The sequence below is a fragment of the Equus asinus genome, chromosome 6 (assembly GCF_041296235.1).
Source record: "Equus asinus isolate D_3611 breed Donkey chromosome 6, EquAss-T2T_v2, whole genome shotgun sequence".
NCBI lineage: Eukaryota > Metazoa > Chordata > Mammalia > Perissodactyla > Equidae > Equus > Equus asinus.
Window position 1 is genome coordinate 6,393,165 of NC_091795.1, and position 19,571 is coordinate 6,412,735.

The 19,571-nt window shown below is 40.7% G+C and overlaps 1 protein-coding gene across 1 annotated transcript in view; it reads right to left on the reverse strand.

Annotated features, from left to right (window-relative positions):
* Nucleotides 1–4,052: 4,052 nt before the first annotated feature.
* Nucleotides 4,053–19,571, reverse strand: part of LOC106823945 (sulfotransferase 1C2) — a 38,299-nt gene continuing 22,780 nt past the window's right edge. The window contains 6 exon segments of the mRNA XM_014829949.3: nt 4,053–4,409; nt 6,891–6,906; nt 6,908–7,072; nt 7,226–7,320; nt 7,817–7,943; nt 16,988–17,085. Coding sequence (XP_014685435.3) covers nt 4,297–4,409; nt 6,891–6,906; nt 6,908–7,072; nt 7,226–7,320; nt 7,817–7,943; nt 16,988–17,085 — 614 coding nt within the window. The 3' untranslated portion in view covers nt 4,053–4,296.

Here is a 19,571-nt window from a genome sequence, read left to right on the forward strand (position 1 = left end):
CAATCTTCAGTAGTACCTTGCACAGTTATACCATGGTATTCTTTTCTTGAATATCTATTTAAGTATTCTCTTGTCAGGGGAACAGGAAATGCTTGTGCCTAAAGGTGCGCTACATTTCCCAGGTGTTTTTAGTACGCTCATTTCAAGGTTAGCCAGCTTGTACTTTGACTATGGCAAGAGGAGTGGGAAAGGTGTGGTTGGGAAAAGAGGCAAGAGACGGTAGGGCCTTTTTGGTGCTGAATGGCCTGTGCACAGGCCAGCCTCTGTTCTGGCCCCTCCAACGATGCCACTGACCAGGCAGAACAGAGAAAACTACCCAAGTGACTTGCTACAGACACCCAACAACCTGACTAACATCATCCTGGTCTTTGGAGGCTGTGATTCACAGCAACCTGCTCAAGCAAGTTTTTTTTTTTTTTTTTAAGATTTTATTATTTCCTTTTTCTCCCCAAAGCCCCCCGGTACATAGTTGTATATTCTTCGTTGTGGGTTCTTCTAGTTGTGGCATGTGGGACGCTGCCTCAGCATGGTCTGATGAGCAGTGCCATGTCCGCACCCAGGATTTGAACCAACGAAACACTGGGCTGCCTGCAGCGGAGCGCGCGAACTTAACCACTCGGCCACGGGGCCAGCCCCAGCTCAAGCAAGTTTTGTCCTGTGTCAGCCACTGAGACCTTGACGAAGTTGTATCCCTTGGGTTAGACGTATTGCTGAATACGAAAAGCAGTCCTGACAAAGAGCTGTTAACTATCTCAGACCACAGCTTCCTTTTCATGGAGATCTGTGACTGTCATATATCACCTACTGTTCTGAAGCTTGATAATCCAGATCTTCCCTTTTTCTTTTTTCTCTTCTCATTAGTCTTCGGTAGTATTTAGCATAGTAAGTACTAGAGAAATGTTTGTGCAATTAAAATGAAAAAGATACTCTGCAAGGAACTGCGTCCTACAAATCAGTGTTAGAGTTCATCTTCCACTTTTGTAAACAGTGTGCTAGAGGCTAAAGGAGGAGCTCGGCTTCCTGCCTGACCCCTGAAAGCTCCATGCCCACAGCTGCTCCTTGGCCCTTTCAACTGGACAGTACTGTGGCCCTCTGCCCCTACCCCGACTCACATCCTGTCTCTACGCTCCACCCACCCACAGTGGACATGTTGAAGTGCTAGTCTGAGTATATCACGTTCTGGCTTAGAGTCTTTGGTGGCTTCTCACTGCTCTTAGGATAAAGACCAACATCCTTTGCATGACTGTCAAGGCCCTGGTCACTCACCCCACCTCTCTCTCTCCAACCTCATTTTGTCTGTTGTCCCTTGAGCTCACTGCATTTCCCTCACAGCCCTTCCTTCTGGGTCTCAAACAGGCAGCACACGCCTCCACCAAGAGCCTCTTCCTGTAGCTCCCTCTCTCTGTCTGTCCTCTTCTCCTGGTTACACTAATGTATGCTTCAGCACCCAGGAAGGGCCACTTCTTCTCAGGGAAGCTGATCCCTCAAGCCCCAATCACAGTTTATGTGCTATGTACTCTGAAAGGACTGTGGCCTTCCCTTGTGGCACTTGCCTTAACTGGTGACTATGTGTGTGAGTCCTTACTTTCCTGATGTTTGTCTCACTCACTGGACAGCAAAATCTGTGGGAAAAGGGCTTGTTCACCACTGTATCACCAGCATTCACACAGTGCTGGACACATAGTTGGTGTTCAGTCATGAATGAATGAATGAATGAATGATGGCTGTAACTGTGTCTAGGAAGAAAGAAACATCTTCTTAAAATCGTTCCTTTTTGGCTATTAACACATACTAGCATGTGGGGGAGAGGGTATGCCACTTCTCAGCTTGGCTTGGTGCTTAAATACTGAATCCCCTGGGGATGGTTTTATTTCTCGTTTTTCTGCTCTCTGTTTGATCACTCCCTGACCGAGCAGGGTGAGAGCAGGCCATGTTGCAAAACACTGTGTTTTACCAGCAGGGCAGCTGTTCATCCTTGACCTTGTTTATACCGTGTCCTAGTCAGCCCCATGTAGCCTTGCAGCATTAGCCTTCAAAACTCTTTGATGTACTAAAACTCAAAGTTGGTCTGTTTAGTTCCCAGCTAGTGAGAGGAAAGGAAAGAGTTCAAACAAGCAAATAAACCACAAACAAACCATACGCAGTTTGTGAGTTGGGACCAGAACTGACCCTGGGGCAAATCATTGTTCTTAACTGCTTCCCTCAGGTATACCATAAAATTCTTTCAGTATTAATTATAAAGAGAAACAAATAATAATAAAGGTCAGTAAAGAAATGTAGTCAGTGAAACTTCTTTAAATTCAACTTTGTATATAGACTCATTACAGTAAAAAAAGTCAGAATGAGTCAATTTTAACAAAACTAAAATGTCTATAAAAAATACAATTGAGACAATTACTAAAGCATACCACTGATGTAGTGTTTCATTTTCTTAATTCATTCTCGAATTTTAAAACAAGTGATTAATAATTAGAAAAGAAAGTACATTTCAGTTGTAAAGATATTATTCAAAATCAGTGAGCGATTTCCTGTATGAACAAAACTTTGCACTGAATAAACAAAGGTTTTATACCCTGCAGATTACACTTTTAAATTTCACTATTTTAAATTCTGAATACAAACAAAAACTCCCAGGACTTACATAGAATGACAGAATTGAAGAGACTCGAGTTCTGCTTCTTTGTCTCTACAATCATTGTGCTATCAATTGTTTATTCTGAATCTATCACTGTTTGAATGCAGGATTATTCATATAATAGGGACAAAAGTGCACCTGACGTGAGCTTGAAGGATTCTGAACTGTTATGAATGTACCCTGATAAAGAAGCAGGTGTAGCTGCACACCTGTGTCAGAGTTATAGCGGCCTGGGGCTCTGTGAATTAACATCTATGAGAAGGTGAAGAAGACAGAACCAAAAAGCAAAAATGTACAATCTAAAATTACAATCTATGGGGAATACAGACAACTTTTTTACAAAATAAAAAGGTGCTAATTTGAAGCTTTCATATATTTGATTAAAACTCAGTAGTAACCAAGCAATTGTTTAGAATTTAGGCCAATAGAAGGTTCTTTTTTTGTTCCTGAGAGGAATATTTTATCACTGACATTGTTTAGAATTTCCAGAGGAAGGTGATAATAAAAATCAGTCAGAATTTTAGTTGGCTTAACACACCCTCTAATTTCCTCTCCCCAGGTGAATTGCTCCTGCTTCCCTGAGCTTTGGAATGCTAGTAGTTGGGATTAAAAGTTGGGAATTTGTGATGTGAAATGTGCCTGCCTTTCTGAAGTCATTCATCATGCATTTACTTGCTCATTCAACAAGTACTTACTGGACATATGTTATGTGCCAGGCACTGCACTAGATACTAGGGGTAAAGGTTGAATAAGATATGGAACTGAACACAAAACGATTTACTGTCTAGTGGGGAAATAGACAAGTAAATTGACCAGTAAATACAGAGCAACAGGGCTACAGCTGGGGATAAGGTGGGAAGACGGTGAAAAGGGTGCCAGCTTGGTTACAGGGGCTCCCCTGAGGGCACGGAATTGAAGGAGAGACTCAGTTATCTCCAAGCCTGACAACCACGCCTGCCGACTTACTGATGCTGCTCCCTGTCTCCTATTCTCTGCTTTTACCAGGATACAACTTGGACTTCCAAAAGGCTACCCTTGAGCTTTATGTTTTCTATACAACCTAGCACCATGTCTCCTTGAATTGGGTTTTGGTCTTCTGGCATTTCCCCTCTGTGCTCTTCCCTTTTTTTCTCCACCACCAGGCAAGGCCCTCAGACCAGGTGTCCTCGGGGCTGGCTGCACCAGCACTGCCCTCAAAGTGTCCCTTCCCATAACAGTCAGGTGGAACCCCAGGACCTAGTATGCCTAGAGTTCCTTGAATGGCCAGTGCAGACGTTAGAAATTTCATATTATTAATCTAGATATAACCTAATATAGCATGCTTATACTCAAGGTATTATTATATCATAGACTAGAAAACTAGGATATGCTTTCCAGAATAACGGAGGTTTGAAAAAATCCTTGCAGTATTCAAGTCTTGTATTTTACTTAGTTTATTAAGCCATCCTATTTATTACTTTGGAAAGAATGATTGAGAAAATAAGCATTAAACATGGTCTTTTTAAAAAACTAAGTTGGTACATACTGTTAATAATCACAGAGATAGTTGGTACCACAATCATATACATTTACAATATGCTTTCAGAGATTCTTTTGGCTAGGGTTGAAGGATTGAAGATAGCATCTGCATTCTTGTCATCACCTTTTTATTTACGTCTTACTCAGAGTTCCATGCAGAAGTTTATTGAGATTCCTTCCATCTTTTGCCTATAGATTTCATCAAATCTCTCATTCTGAGTTACAGTGAAGTGGTTTTTCCAATCCCCGACAGTTCCTAGAAGAAGAAAGCCCAGAAAGGAGTGTCATTCTCTGATTCAGAGTTTTGTTGGCCTGAGGAAAGAATTGGGGTGACTGTCAACATGCCTGCCTTACCCAACTTCCCCTTCAATGGATACCCATCCACCTGCAGCTCTCTGCTCTGAGAAGCTGCCCTATGGTGCTATATGCAGGTGAATGGCCTCTTAAATTGGGTGGACAATTGACCCAAAGGAGCTAGTGATTTGGCCCCCTCTGTGGTATATTCACATAATGGACTACTAAACAGAAATGAAAAAGAAAGAATCATTGACACACAGCCACATGGAGGAATCTCAAAACATTACATTGAACAAAAGACACCAGACACAACAAAGTGCATACTGTATGATTTCATTTATATGAAATCTAAGAGCAGGGAGAATCAATCTGTAGTGACAGAAATTACAACAGTGGTTGTCTAGGGGTAGAGTTTGACTGGAAAGGGGTATGACAGGGAACTTTCTGGGGTGAGGAAAATGTCTGGTATCTTGATTGGAGTGCTGGTTATTGGGTGTATACATTTTATCAAAACTTGATCTATACACTTAAGAGCTGTGCATTTTTGTATATAAATAAGATCTTAATAAAAAAGCCTTTTGGGAATAATATGAATGAGATATGATTTTTTACTAAGCAGTAACTATTAAAATAATTTTAGAGCCAGCCCTGATGGCCCAGTGGTCAAATTTCGGTGCTCACTGCTTTGGCAGCTGGGGTTTGCTTCCCCGTTGTGAAACCGCACCACCTGTCTGTCAGTTGCCGTGCTGTGGTGGTGGCTCACAGAGAGGAGCTAGGATGACCAGTGTGATATTCCACGATGAGGGAGTTGATAATGCAGGTGAGAACCTGTATGCACTAAGCACCCTTTTCTTGAACAACTTACAAGTAGGATACCCCTTGTACTGGGGCTTTGGGAAGAAAAAAAATGAGGAAGATTGGCAACAGATGCTAGCTCAGGGTGAATCTTCCCCTAGAAAAGAAAAAATAAGTTTAAAAAGGGGAAATAGTATTTGTCCCACCAATGCTTCTTCTGGAAAATTATGCAACAGAAATAAAAGCATCAGGACATAAGAACATATGCCCAAAGATGGTCACTCTAGCATTATTCATAAAGACAAAAAAATTGAAAATGACAATAATTGTAGTGACTATCACTAGGGGAATAGTTGAATAAATTATGATGTATCCATACTTTGGTACAACACGAGCCCTCTAAAAATAGTGAGCTACATGGACCTACATGTCTGGCCCGGGAGGGATGTCTGATATTCTGGTGAGCAAAGTGTATAGCATGACCACATTTTGGGTTTTAGGGAGCAAGCTTTCGTCATAGTATATATCTTTGTTACGTGCAAACCTGAGGGAAGGAGAGTGTATAGAAAGATGAGTATGTGTGGTTCTGAAGAAGGGCTACTTGCCAAATCATCACTAGGAATTATCTGAAGAGAAAAGAGTGGAATTCTTTGCTTTGTTTCGGTAGCGTGGGAGCCTGTTGTAGGTTGGAAAATACCACAATATAAATTCAATCATGTGTTAAAAAGAAAAAAAAAGAAGAAAAGAAGCTGCAAAGCAGTATGTACACCATAGTTCCACCATTGTGAAAAAGAAAACTATGTGTTTATAAAACAGAGAAGGAGGGGACTTCTATACTGTTAGTGGTTACTTCTGAGGAGCAGGGTTTTGGTGAAGAGAACTTTTTTTGTGCATAATTCTGTATTGATGTAGTTTTTTACAATGACATGTATTACTTTTTAAACTAAAAAGTAATAAAGCTTTCTTTTCCTTAAAAAATATTAGCTGGGCCAATTAGAATTCCTCTTTTGGGAATTGCAGCTAAGAAATGTTAAGAGAATGAGGCAGTTCTCAGCAGTAGTTGTAGTTAAAAACCATGGTGGAGAGCAGGTCTGGGCCATGGTCAAGACAAGTTATGAGCAGAAACTGAGTCAGGAAAGCTATAAAGTAGGAAAAAGGTATAATGGGGTAGAGACAGGAGTCTGGTCAGTGTAGAAAGGCACTCATAATAGACACGTAGAAAGCAGCTGAGTCCTGTCAGTGGGAAAGCGTTAGAGTAGAGAACCATAACCTCCTGCTGCTGAGGCCCCGACCCTTAGATCCAGGGAGCCCTGTGAGGTCTGGACCAAGAATGGCTCCCGCTCTTAATTGTCTATGAGCCTACATTTCCCTTGCTTCTCCATGTGAATCCTCATAACAAGCCCCTTGTATGGGGGCTAGCTAGAGGGACTCTCTGCTCCTTGCAACCAAATACCCCAGAGAGCTCTCTTCTATAGCAAGATTAAATCCTCAACCTTATTAGCAGCAGATATTATGAACAGTCTAAATGCGTTGTCTTGAAATTAATAAAACCTAACATCTCGCTAAGAGGCAGGCAGGTTGTTACTAGACAAACTGGGTATTTGATTTATACTTATATTTACATATTATTTGAGGCCCCACAAACCTTTTCTCATGAAGGGGGGAAATGGACTGGTCCAGAATAAATTTGGGAACTGTAGAACGATTTGTCATGGGATTTTCTTTCATTTTCTCAAATGACGTCTCCTGGACAATTTTATCTAGCACTGTTTCATCCAAACTCTTTCCCATGAACTGCACCACCTTCTGAATTTCACACTTCGGGTCCTGTGGCAAAGATAACATTACATTGGACCGCAAGAAGGTATCACAAGTACACACTTAAATTCTTCAGGATGTCCCTCCCAGAAGCACCTGAAACAGCTTGGGATTTCTCTGTACCTGGGTCTGAAGTGGTTCTTCAGAAGGGCCTTTACTCACCCTCTTCATGTCCTCATAGAAGAGGAAGAGAACCTGGTATCTGTCTTTTATCTCCCACCATCCTTTCACATGGTCGAACCAGGAACCCCAACCCACTGTAACAGACACAGGAAACAGAACCGTCTATACAGGGATCATACAAAACCTTCCGCTAGGAATTTTATTTACCTGAAGTGTGTTGGAAAGAGAAAAAAACAAATTGTGGATCAGATATAACCTAGGAGTGCTGATCTGTTTGATTTTGAGGGTAAGGTGGAATGAGACGGGCTTGGGATAATTTATCCTAACATGCTACCTAAAGCGGCTTCACATTTGTTATGCGTAATCACATATGCCATCTTATTGGGATAGAGATACCCTTTGGAGTGAGGGTGACTCTGCAGGTCAGGTGATTCAAACCAGGTGGGAGCTGTTTGCTAGGGCTGTGGGTATTCACTATGAGAGTAACCAGCCTGTTCCGCCCAGTCCCAGTCTGTGGTATGACACGTCTAAGGAGGCACACAACATTCTAGGGAGTCGAAATGTTATGTGTGATTCCTAGGTGACCCTAGCTGGAGTGGGAATGCAAATGTGTGAAGGATTATCCTTTACCTTTTCCACTGATGAAGGTTTCAAAATACTCTTCCCAGGTACCAGGGTCGGGAAGCACTTGATTCATCCTTTGGAAATGGTAGTAGGAAACCATACAGTCTTTGGCATTTCGAGCTACATAAAGGAACTTTGGGGTCAGAAGAGGAGTGGGTGAAAAGAAGGTACAAAAAGTGAATTTTCACAGAATTCATTTAGGCTGATCCACCCTGAGGTGGTTGCACACACCCTGTTCAGGTCTGCTGTGCAGCAATTCGACTTGGCCTTGCGACCTCCCTCTCTTCTGGCTATCCCTGCTTCTCTGCCAATTCTGCTCTCTATTCCTAACTCACTCCTATGAAGTAGCCTGACTTCTCATGTCCCCATAGTGTCAGAGTCTAATCTTTCTCTAGAAACTATGACCTGAAGCAGGAAGCTTCACGATTTAAGAGTTTGGGCCATGGTGAAAGAAAATAGCAATTTTTCTTTCTGGCCTCATTGACTCTACTATTTTCATCTCTAATCACTTCAACTCTTCCTCTACTAAGCATCCCATTAGGTTTCATTTTGATCACAACCCTGTATCCTTCCACTCTCCCAGTCTTTCATTTTAACCAAATCTGACCTTTTATCTCATTGTGACTTCTAGGTACTTAACTCACATTCGAACAGCATCAATCTCAAAGTGGCCTTATTGACTAGCTGTCTTAGATCCACGACTAGCCATTTTAATGCTATGCTGATTTTTTACCCTAAAATGGTGCTTCTCAGTTTGGAATGATTTTGCCTGCTAGGGGTGGACATTTGGTAATGTCTGGAGATATTTTTGGTTGTCAAAACTGGGGGTGGCAGTGCTACTGGCATCTAAGAAGTAGAGGCCGGGGATACTGCTCAACATTCTACAATGCACAGGACAGTACCCAGCCCCATCCCCAAGAAAGAATTATCTGGCCCAAAATGTCAATAGCATTCTATTAACCATGTCTTTTATTTTCTGTATTCTGATCCTTTGACTTCTTGGGGTCTTTTTGGTGCTGGATGAACTGCCCCTCCTAGGGTTAGCCAGTTCCTAGAGAGAGTAAACAGCTCACCATCAACCTCACTTTTCACATGCAAACTAACCAATCCAGAGCCCACACCTCAAACACATCCCTTCTTGGGCTCTCACACATTGAGCCACTGTCTAGCTGCTCTAATCACCCCAGGGCCAGGACCAGATGACAATCCCTATGCCCCAGAGCCCACTGAAATCATTCAACCTACCCAATCCTAAACCTGCTGAGCTGTCTCACCCATTTCTTCCTTCAGAAACCGCAATAAAAGCTCTCGCCCGCGTTTTACCCTCACTCCCTCTGCCTCCTGACCAGCCCTGGTGCTTCTGCATGTGGGGATTTTAAAATCCACATGAATTCTTAAATTTTTAAACTTCCGGTTGGCTTTCACTTCATTGCTTCTTGATAATCATTTTATTAATCTCTTCTTTGCTTCCTCTCATATATCTCAGCTCCAACCACAAGACTCCCTTCTTTCCTGTCTCCTCAAAACTTCATCCCATCTCTCTCTCCAAGTTCACTAACTCTCTCTTTAGCTGTATCTCTTCTGCACTTTACCTATTCTTGAGTTTTTAAATTAAATAACTGTATATTTTTTCTGTTATAGAAATCCTGTTTATTTATTTGATAAATTTAGTAAAAAATTCTGTTTTAAAAAATAGTATCTTATTACTTTATTTTTAATTCAATCTTTCATTTCCTTATGCAACTTAGACATTTTTCTTTTGTTTCCATATCTGCTAAGTTTATCATCTGACGCTCTTGAGGTCTAACTCTGCTCTCTTTCTGCAGATACTCTCTCATGGTAGCTTGTTCCTTTGTGTATTTTGTAACGTGAGATGGAAAGCTCAAGTGGGAAAACTGTCAGGCCCAAGGTGAAGCTATGGCCCTCCAGAGAGGATCTGTATTTGCTTCTGTCAGGCGTCCTGGAGACACTGGCAATGGAGACCACCTTATGCTAAGTTCTTAGCTTGCAGTTTCTTGGACAATGCGAGAAGTACTAATTTGATCCTCAAACCCTTGAGAAAGGAGGCTTGTGGCTACAGGTTCTTTTTTTTTTATTGGTAATAAAATGAGTATTTCTTTTTTTCTTTTTTTAAATTGAGGTAACATTGGACTATAACATTATATAAATTTCAGGTGTACATCACTATATTTTGAATTCTGTAGATTACATCATGTTCACAACCCAAAGACTAATTACCATCCATCACCATACACATGTGCCTAATCACCCCTTTTACCCCCCTCCCTGCCCCATTCCCCTCTGGTAACCACCAACCCAATCTCTGTCTCTATGTTGTTTTTATCTTCTATTTATGAGTGAGATCATATGGTATTTGACTTTCTCCCTCTGACTTATTTCACTTAGCATAATACCCTCAAGGTCAATCCGTGTTGTCACAAATGGCTGGATTTCATCATTTCTTATGGCTGAGTAGTATTCCATTGTGTATGTATACCACATCTTCTTCATCCATTCGTCCCTTGATGGGCACCTATGTTGCTTCCAAGTCTTGGCTATTGTGTATAATGCTGCAATGAACATAGGGGTGCGTATATCTTTATGCATTTGTGTTTTCATGTTCTTTGGATAAATACTCAGCAGTGGAAGAACTGGATAGTATGGTAGTTCTATTCTTAATTTTTTGAGGAAACTCCATACTTTCTTCCATAGTGACTGCAGCAGTTTGCATTCCCACCAGCCGTGTATGAGGGTTCCCTTTCCCCCACATCCTCTCCAACACTTGTTATTTCTTGTCTTGTTAATTATAGCCATTCTGATGGGTGTGAGGTGATATCTCATTGTAGTTTTGATTTGCATTTCCCTAAGAATTAACGATGTTGAACATCTTTTTATGTGGCTGTTGGTCATCTGGATATCTTCTTTGGAAAAATATCTGTTCAGATCTTTTGCCCATTTTTAAATTGTGTGGTTAGTTTTTTGTTGTTGAGATGTATGAGTTCTTTACATATTTTGGATAGTAACCCCTTATCAGATATATGGTTTGCAAATATCTTCTTCCAATTGTTAGATTGTCTTTTTGTTTTGTTGATGGTTTCCTTTGCTGTGCAGAAGCTTTTTAGTTTGATATAGTCCCATTTGTTTATTTTTTCTATTGTTTCTCTTGTTTGGTCAGACATGGTACTTGAAAATATACTGCTAACACTGATGTGAAAGAGTCTACTGCCTATGTTTTCTTCTAGAAGTTTTATGGTTTCAGGTGTTACCTTCAAGTTTAATCCATTTTGAGTTAATTTTTGTGTATGCTGTAAGATAGTAATCTACTTTCATTCTTTCGCATGTGACTGTACAGTTTTCCCACCATTTATTGAAGAGACTTTCCTTTCTCCATTGTATGGTCTTAGCTCCCTTGTCAAAAATTAATGTTCATAGATGTGTGGGTTTATTTCTCAATTCTCAGTTCTGTTCCATTGATCTGTGTGTCTATTTTTGTGCTAGAACTGTACTGTTTTGATTACTTTGTAGTATACTTTGAAATCAGGGAGTGTGATGCCTCCAGTTTTGTTCTTCTTTCTCAGGATTTCTTTGTTATTTTTATTTTTATTTATTTTATTTATTTGTTATTGAGGTCTTTTGTAGTTACATATACATTTTAGGATTCTTTGTTCTATTTCTGTGAAAAATGTCATTGGCACTTTGATAGGGGTTGCAATGAATCTGTAGATTACATTAGGAAGTATGGACATTTCACTATGTTAATTCTTCCAATCTAAGAGTATGGAATATCTTTCTATCTCATTGTGTCTTTTTCAACTTCTTTCAACAATGTTTTACAGTTTTCAGTGTACTGGTCTTTCACCTCTTGTTTATATTTGTTTCTAGGTATTTTATTCTTTTTATTGCAATTGTAAATGGGATTGTATTCTAACTTCTCTTTCTGCTACTTTGTTGTTAGTGTATAGAAACACAACTGAGTTTTGCATGTTGATTTTGTATCCTGCAACTCTACCATATTCACTTATTATTTCTAAAAATTTTGGTGGATTCTTTTTGGTTTTCTTTATGTAAAACCATGTCAGTGCAAATAGTGACAGTTTTACATCTTCCTTCCAATTTGGATCCCTTTTATTTCTTTTTCTTGCTTGATGACTCTGGCTAGTACTTCCAATACTATGTTAAATAAAAGTGGTGAAAGTGGCATCCTTATCTGGGTTCCTGTTCATAGAGGGATACCTTTCAGTTTTTCTCTGTGGAGTATGATATTAGCTGTGGGTTTGTCATATATGGCCATTTTTATGTTGAGGTACCTTCCTTCTATACCTATTTTATTCCAAGTTTTAATCATAAATGGATGCTATATCTTCTCAAATGCTTTCTCTGCATCTATTGAGATGATCACGTGATTTTTATTCTTCATTTTGTTAATGTGATTGTATTGCGTTGATTGATTTGCAGATGTTGAAACATTCCTGCATCCCTGGAATGAAACCCAGTTGATCATGGTGTATGATCTTTTTAACGTATTGTTGTATTATATTTGCTAGTATTTTATTGAGGACTTTTATATTGATGTTCTTCAGTGATATCAGCCTATAATTTTCTATTTTTGTGTTGTTCTTGTCTGGGTTTGGTATCAGGGTAATGTTGGCCTTATAGAATGAGTTAGGAAACCTCCCCTCCCCTTCAATTTTTTGAAAGAGTTTGAGAAGTATAGGTATAATTAGGACTTAATGCCTTTTTTGAATGTTTGGTGGAATTCACCAGGGAAGCCATCTGGTCCTGGACTTTTATTTTTGGGGAGATTTTTGATTACTATTTCAATCTCCTTACTGGTGATTGGTCTATTCAGATTTTCTATTCCTTCTTGATTCAGTTTTGGCAGGTTGCATGATTCTAAGAATTTATCCATTTCTTCTAGATTATCCAATTTGTTGATGTAGAGCTTTTCATAGTATTCTCTTATAATCTTTCTGAGGTGTCTGTTGTAATTTCTCCTCTTTCATTTGTAATTTCATTTACTTGAACCATCTCCCTTTTTTCTTCGTTGAGTCCAGCTAAAGTTTTGTCAATTTTGTTTATTTTTCAAAGAACTAGCAGTTCGTTTCATTGATTTGTTTTCTATTGTTTTTTGGCCTCTATTTCATTTATTTCTGCTCTGATTTTTATTATTTCCTTCCTTCTTCTGATTTGGGGCTTTGCTGATTTTTCTTTTCCTAATTCCTTTAGGTGCACTGTTAGATTTTTTATTTGAGCTTTTTCTTGTTTGTTGAGGTAGGCTTATATTGCTATCAACTTCCCTCTTAGAACTGCTTTTGTTGTATCTCATAAATTTTGGCATGTCATATTTTCATTTTCATTTGTCTCCAGGTATTTTTTGATTTCACCTTTGATTTCTTCATTAACCCAATCGTTGTTCAGTAGTGTTTTGTTTAATATACACATATTTGTGGCTTTTCCAATTTTCCTCCTGTAGCTGTTTTCTAGTTTCATACTGTTGTGGTTAGATAAGAGGCTTGTTAATATTTCAATCTTCTTAAATTCATTGAGACTTTCTTTGTGGCCTAATATATGATCTATCCTGTAGAATGTTCTATGTGCATTCTAAAAGAATGTGTATTCTGCAGTTTTTGGATGGAATGTTCTGTATATATCTACTAAGTGCATCTGGTCTAACGTGTCAGTTGAGGCCAATGTTTCCTTACTGATCTTCTGTTTGGATGGTCTGTCCATTGGTGTATGTGGAGTGTTAAAGTCCTCTACTATTATTGTGTTACTTATCTTTTTCAACTTTTGTGTCTGTTAATAACTGCTTTATATATTAGGTGCTCCTGTGTTGGGTGCATAGATATTTACAAGTGTTATGTCCTCTTGTCGGATTGTTCCCTTTATCATTATGTAGTGCCCTTCTTTGTCACTTGTTACAGTTTTTGTTTTAAAGTCTATTTTGTCTGACATCAGTATTGCTACTTCAGCTTTCTTTTCATTGTCATTTGCATGGAGTATCTTTTTCCATCCCTTCACTTTCAGTTTGTGTGTGTCTTTAGGTCTGAAGTCTGTCTCTTGTTTGCAGCATATTTATGGGTATTCTTTTAAATCCAATCAGCCAACCTATGCCTTTTGATGGGATCATTTAGTCCATTGACATTTAAGGTAGCTATTGATAAGTATGTACTTATTGCCATTTTGCTGCTTTTTTTATGGGTGTTTTAGTAGTTCTTCTCTGTTCTTTTTTTCTTCTCTTGCTCTCTTCCCTTGTGGTTTGATGGCTTTCTTTAGTATCATGTTTGAGTTCCTTTCTCTTAATTTTTTCTGTATTTATTATAGGTTTCTGGTTTGTGGTTGCCATGAGGTTCATATACAATAACCTACATATATAGCAATTGTATTAAGCTGACGGTCTCTTAACTTTGATCTCTTGAAAAAAACTTTACTCTTTTACTCCTCTCTTCCCACATTTCATGTTTTTTATATCATATTCAACCTCTTTTTTTGTGTGTGCATCTATTACCCTCTTATTATGGAAATAGATAATTGTATTACTTTCATCTTTTGACCTTCATATTACCTTCATAGGTGGTTGATCTGCTACCTTTACTGTATATTTGCCCTTAACAGTGACTTTATTGTTTTTTTTTTTGCGCATGTGTGTGATAATTTTCTTATTCCTGTTTGTGGTCTTTTCTTTTCCACTTAAATAAGTCCCATTAGCATTTCTTGTAAGGCTGGTTTATTGGTGATAAAATCCTTTAGTTTCTGCTTGTCTGGAAAACTCTTTATCTTTCCTTCCATTCTGAGCGATAACCTTCCTGGGTAGAGTATTCTTGGCTGTAGGTTTTTTCCTTTCAGCACTTTAAATATATCATACCACTCCCTTCTACCCCATAATGTTTCTGCTGATAAGTTAGCTGAAAGCCTTATGGGGTTTCCTTTTTGTGTAACTTCTTGCCTTTCTCTTGCAGCTTTTAGGATTCTCTCTCTATCTTTAATTTTGACATTTTAATTATAATGCATCTTGGTGTAGGCCTTTGTGGGTTCATCTTGTTTGGTGCTCTCTGTGCTTCCTGTACCTGATGTCTATTTCCTTCCCTAGGTTAGGAAAGTTTTCAGCTTTATTTCTTCAAATAGTTTCTCTGCCCCTTTGTCTCTCTTCTCCTTCTGGGGTACCTATCATATGGGTGTTAGTGTGCTTGATGTTTTTGCAAAGGTCCCTTAGACTATTTTTGTTCTTTTAAATTATTTCTTTTATCTGTTTAGATTGGGTGATTTCCTCTAGTCTTTTGCTAGGTCACTGATCCATTCTTCTGTATCATCTACTCTGTTATTGAGTTCCTCTAGTGAATTTTTCATTTTCATTATTGTATTCTTCATTTCTGATTTGTTCTTTTTTATATTTTCTAATTCTTTGTTGAAGATCTCACTGAATTAATCCATTCTTCTCCCAAGACCAGTGAGCATCCTTATAACTATTAGTATGTACTCTTTATCAGGTAGATTGTTTATCTCTGTTTCATTTAGTTCTTTTTCTGAGGATTTGTTCTGGTCCCTTATTTGGAACATATTTCTTTGTCTCCTCATTTTATCTCTTTCTCTGTGCTTATATCTATGTATTAGGTAGGTCAGCTATGTCTCCTGATCTTGGAGAAGTGGCCATGTGTAAGAATGCCTTACAAGGTCCAGTAGTGTACTTCCTCTTATCATCAGTTCCAAATGTTCCAGGAGTGTCCCCTGTGTGGGCTACGTGTGTCCTTCTGTTGTAGCAGGGTTGCTCTTGCTGCAGTTGCCTGGGGAGGGTAGGCTGTCCCCCTGGCTGGCTGGTTGTAATACTCAGCTGTGTGCAGCTGCTATTGTCCTTTCAGTCACTTTATTAGGCATAGGGAGCCCTGGTACAGTTGGCTGAAAGGTCTAATAGCACATTCTTGCTGTAATTTTTCTGTTAAGTGAGTAGGCCCCCAGTGTAGCTGGTTGCTAGGCTTAGGGGCTTACAATTGCTGTAAGTAAGGCTTTGTCAGCTCTCTCAGGAGTGTAGGCAGGTGGAGTTGGCCCCAGGCATGTCAGCACACAATTGTTTCAGGCATTGGAAGGTTGGGCCAATCCCCTATGTGGCTCTTTGAGAAACACAAGTCTGCTGCAGCTGATAAGCCCCATTGTCTGCTGGCCCACACACCCCATCAATACAGTCCTGCTCTGTGCACCCAACTGAACCACTGAAGTGTACCCACTTGCCCTGCTGTAGAGGCCCCGCACACTCCACCAACACAGGCCCACCACTCTTGCACACCCTGCCCTCCAGAGGTGTACCCACTCACTCTGCTGCAGAGCAGAGGTCTCATATACCCAAACTCGTGGGTCCACAAGTTGATCCTGGGCTTGCTGTTGGGCAGGGCCATTCCCTAGAGCAGGGTGCTTGCCCTGGCTGAGCTGGGTTAAATCAGTGCTCTAGTTAGTGGGGCAGACCCTTGAACTAACAGGCCAGGAGAAGAACTCCAATGGTGTCTGCCAGTGTCTGTGTCAGCATGCCTGTACTAGGTCATAACAATGGCTGCTGCCAATGTCTCAGTCACTGGAGAGGTGATCCCAGCCTGGAGAAGTCTCACCTCTCGCTGACATGCACCCAGAGCCTATAAACTGAGTTTCTTTTCACCAAAGGACCACGCAATTTTCTTTCTGGTGGTTTTAGGTTGCTTTCTGAAATGAGTGAGTTTGTGCATGGGCCATTTAAGAGCAGGCTCTTTCCCCCTTATTTCTGATAGCTTTTCTGGGGGTATTGCCCCTTGTAGTTAATAGCCAGCAAAGCCAGACGGTATGACACTTGTATTGGTTGTGCTGAGTCCAAAAGCTGCTTATTGTTGCCTTTAGGTGACCCACAACCTTGGGTCACCACCTTCTCCCCTTCTTTCACAGCCAGACTTACTGAAATAGCAGTGGACACTCATTTCCTCTCCAATTCTTTCCAAAAACTCAATCTGGCTTTTGCCTTCATGTCTTGTTTGAAACTATTCAGGTGAATATCCTGCTGAGTGTATAGCTTTACATTTTTCTCCCATTGCTCATAAACTCTGAACACTTCAGAAAGAGTGGAGATGTAAAATGATGATGGGTGTTCCGAGTTGGGACCTGGAGTGTTGCTCTCAAGAGACTTCCTCTCCCTCATGTCCCAGGAAGGTGTTGCTGACTCACCTTGCAGTTGTTTTCCCAGAAAGATGGAGGCAACAGCTGAGTGGGAAGGTGAGTCCTCAGGGTCCGTGGGGAGGGCATTGTGTTGGCTTTTTCCACACCTTTAAAGTAAGTCAAGAGGAAATGTCTGTGTAATGCAAATATTGCATAAGGAACTTATATTCCAGGCTCTGTCCAGCATGTTCCGTCACTCACCTATTTTCTGTTTGTCTCTTGGCTTTCTTTTGGGATTTCATAATGGGATGTTAGCTATTACCTCCACTTTTGTAGACTCCTACAGCTTGAGAGCTGCAAGGGAGCTGAGAGTTAATTTCCTCCATCACTTTAAGGATGAGGGGAGGGAAGTGAGAATAGACAAATGAGGTCTTGTTGAGGCAGAGCCAGCCAGGACCAGAGCACAGGCCTCTCTCACCTGCCATCCAGTGCCCATTCCTGTGTGCCTGCAGCAGGCTGCCCATGTGCCTGGCCTGCATACCAGTCACTTGTTTCATCTCCAAAAGCATATATACTTGATGGCATGTGAGTCATGATTTCTACTCTCTCTTTTAAAACATTTACTGGGAACTTGCTCTGTGAAATCAGTGTGTTAAACCGAGCTTAGGGAAAAACAAAGACAAAGAAGACACGATCCTGGGGCTGGCCTGTGGCTGAGTGGTTAAGTTCGCCACTCTGCTTTGGTGGCCCAGGGTTTTGCCAGTTCAGAACCTGGGCATGGACATGGCACCGTTCATCAAGCCATGCTGAGGCAGCATCCCACATGCCACAACTAGAAGGACCCACAACTGAAAATATGCAACTATGTACCGGGGGACTTTGGAGAGAAAAAGGATAAATAAAATCTTAAAAAAAAAAAAAAGAAGAAGACATGGTCCTTCCGTCTAAGAAGTTTCCATTCTAGAGTTGGAATCAGAGGCTCATGCAAACAACTCCAGGGAGTGAACAGAATTAGTGCTGAGAAATAGAATAGCTCCAAGAATCTCGAGTGATTGATGCTGTTAGGTGACATTGTTGGATTCCTCTACGTGAAGGATCAGGAAGGCTGGCTAAATGCAAGAGGTTGTTTCTAAAAACTGGGGAAAAAACGTGATAATAAAATAGCACTTTATTTTAAATGGGCATCAACAAGTTATGCTCTGAAGCAAGCTTCCCCCTCTCTGGTCCTCTGAGCACCAAGCTGAGTCGACTGAGGAGCTGGCCCTCTCTAGTCAGTGCCTGGTTTTCCAAAGATGAGGACAGGATAGCAAGGAACCTGAGGAGAAGATGCCTCTCCCTAACCCTGCCAATAATTCTGGGAGTACTGTTGCCATATGTCACTTTTAAAAACCTGGATCCCAGGGAATGGCACTCTGAGTGCAAACTGCCCTCTCCCTCCTGTGAACTGTACTTGTGGTCCATCTGACCATTGTGGGATTGGGTATTCTTCTGGGCTTGCAGAGGAGGAAGAATCTGCCAGATCCCAGTAAAGAGGATGAGGACAAAGCTCTTTACCCTGAGAGGGATTGGGTCTGAAGTTGAAGCTCTCGTTACTGTTAAAAACAAGACAACAGGGCCAAAATGGAGTCAGTTACACTAAGCCCCACATCACCAAGCTGAGACTTAATACTTAAGTTACTTACAGTTTTGGCTGTCTCAAAAATGGAATCTTAAACTAGTCAATCAGGAATTACCCAGTCAGCAGCAGTGAGATCATCTGCCTGACAGATCTGCCATACCCTAAAGGAAAGTGACTTTGCAATAACCAACCCACTTTTTGTTAGTATAGCTTCCTTGTCTCCACTCCTGTCTGCCTATTAAAGTCTAAAGCTGCCTGACTCATGACTTGCTCAATAAAGCCAATAAGATCTTTAAAATTTACTCAGCTGAATTTTGTTTTTTAATAGTTATGGTGGCAGTGATGGAATTCGAGGGAAACTTCTGATGGCTTCAGGGACAACAAGAAACACAGGTATGAGTACCTGCAAACCTTTTGAGTTCTGTCTTTCTTGTTGTTTCCGAGGGTCATGACTAAGTTCCCTCTGTTCTGAGCTCTGCTCTCTTTGTGTCAGGCTCCCGATCTAATTGGCTCTCCAGTCTAGGGCAGGTCAGCTTGAGCTAGCAGATGGGTCCACCTGGAACCCAAGCCCCTCGGTTCAGTCTGCAGCTCCTTATTTGATTGGAAACCCCAGCCCTTGTTTCTGCCCCCAGATTCCACATTGGGAATTTCTGGTGGTTCAGTCTGCAGTCCCCCATTTGCTTGGAATTCCAGTCCACAATCTCCATTTGTTGGGGTTAGGTGGTTCAGTCTTTTCCCCAGTCCCCAGTTCTCCATTGGGAATTGCCTTCTCTTGGCGGGTTACTGTCGGTTTCTGTCAATGTGGACATGAGGTAAAGGCTATTGCTAATGGGAATCTAGAAGCCAAGGCCACAAAATTGGTGGGCATGAATCGAGCACTTAAAAGCTGTTAGTGTGTTCAACACCTAACTCCAAGACTCCTGCATTAGGATAAGTTGGTCACAGAACTGGTTAGATTGATACTAGGTCACCTGTCAACCTCAAGAAAATTTCCACGAATGAGGTATGCACCACATAATCCCCAACCCAGTGGCA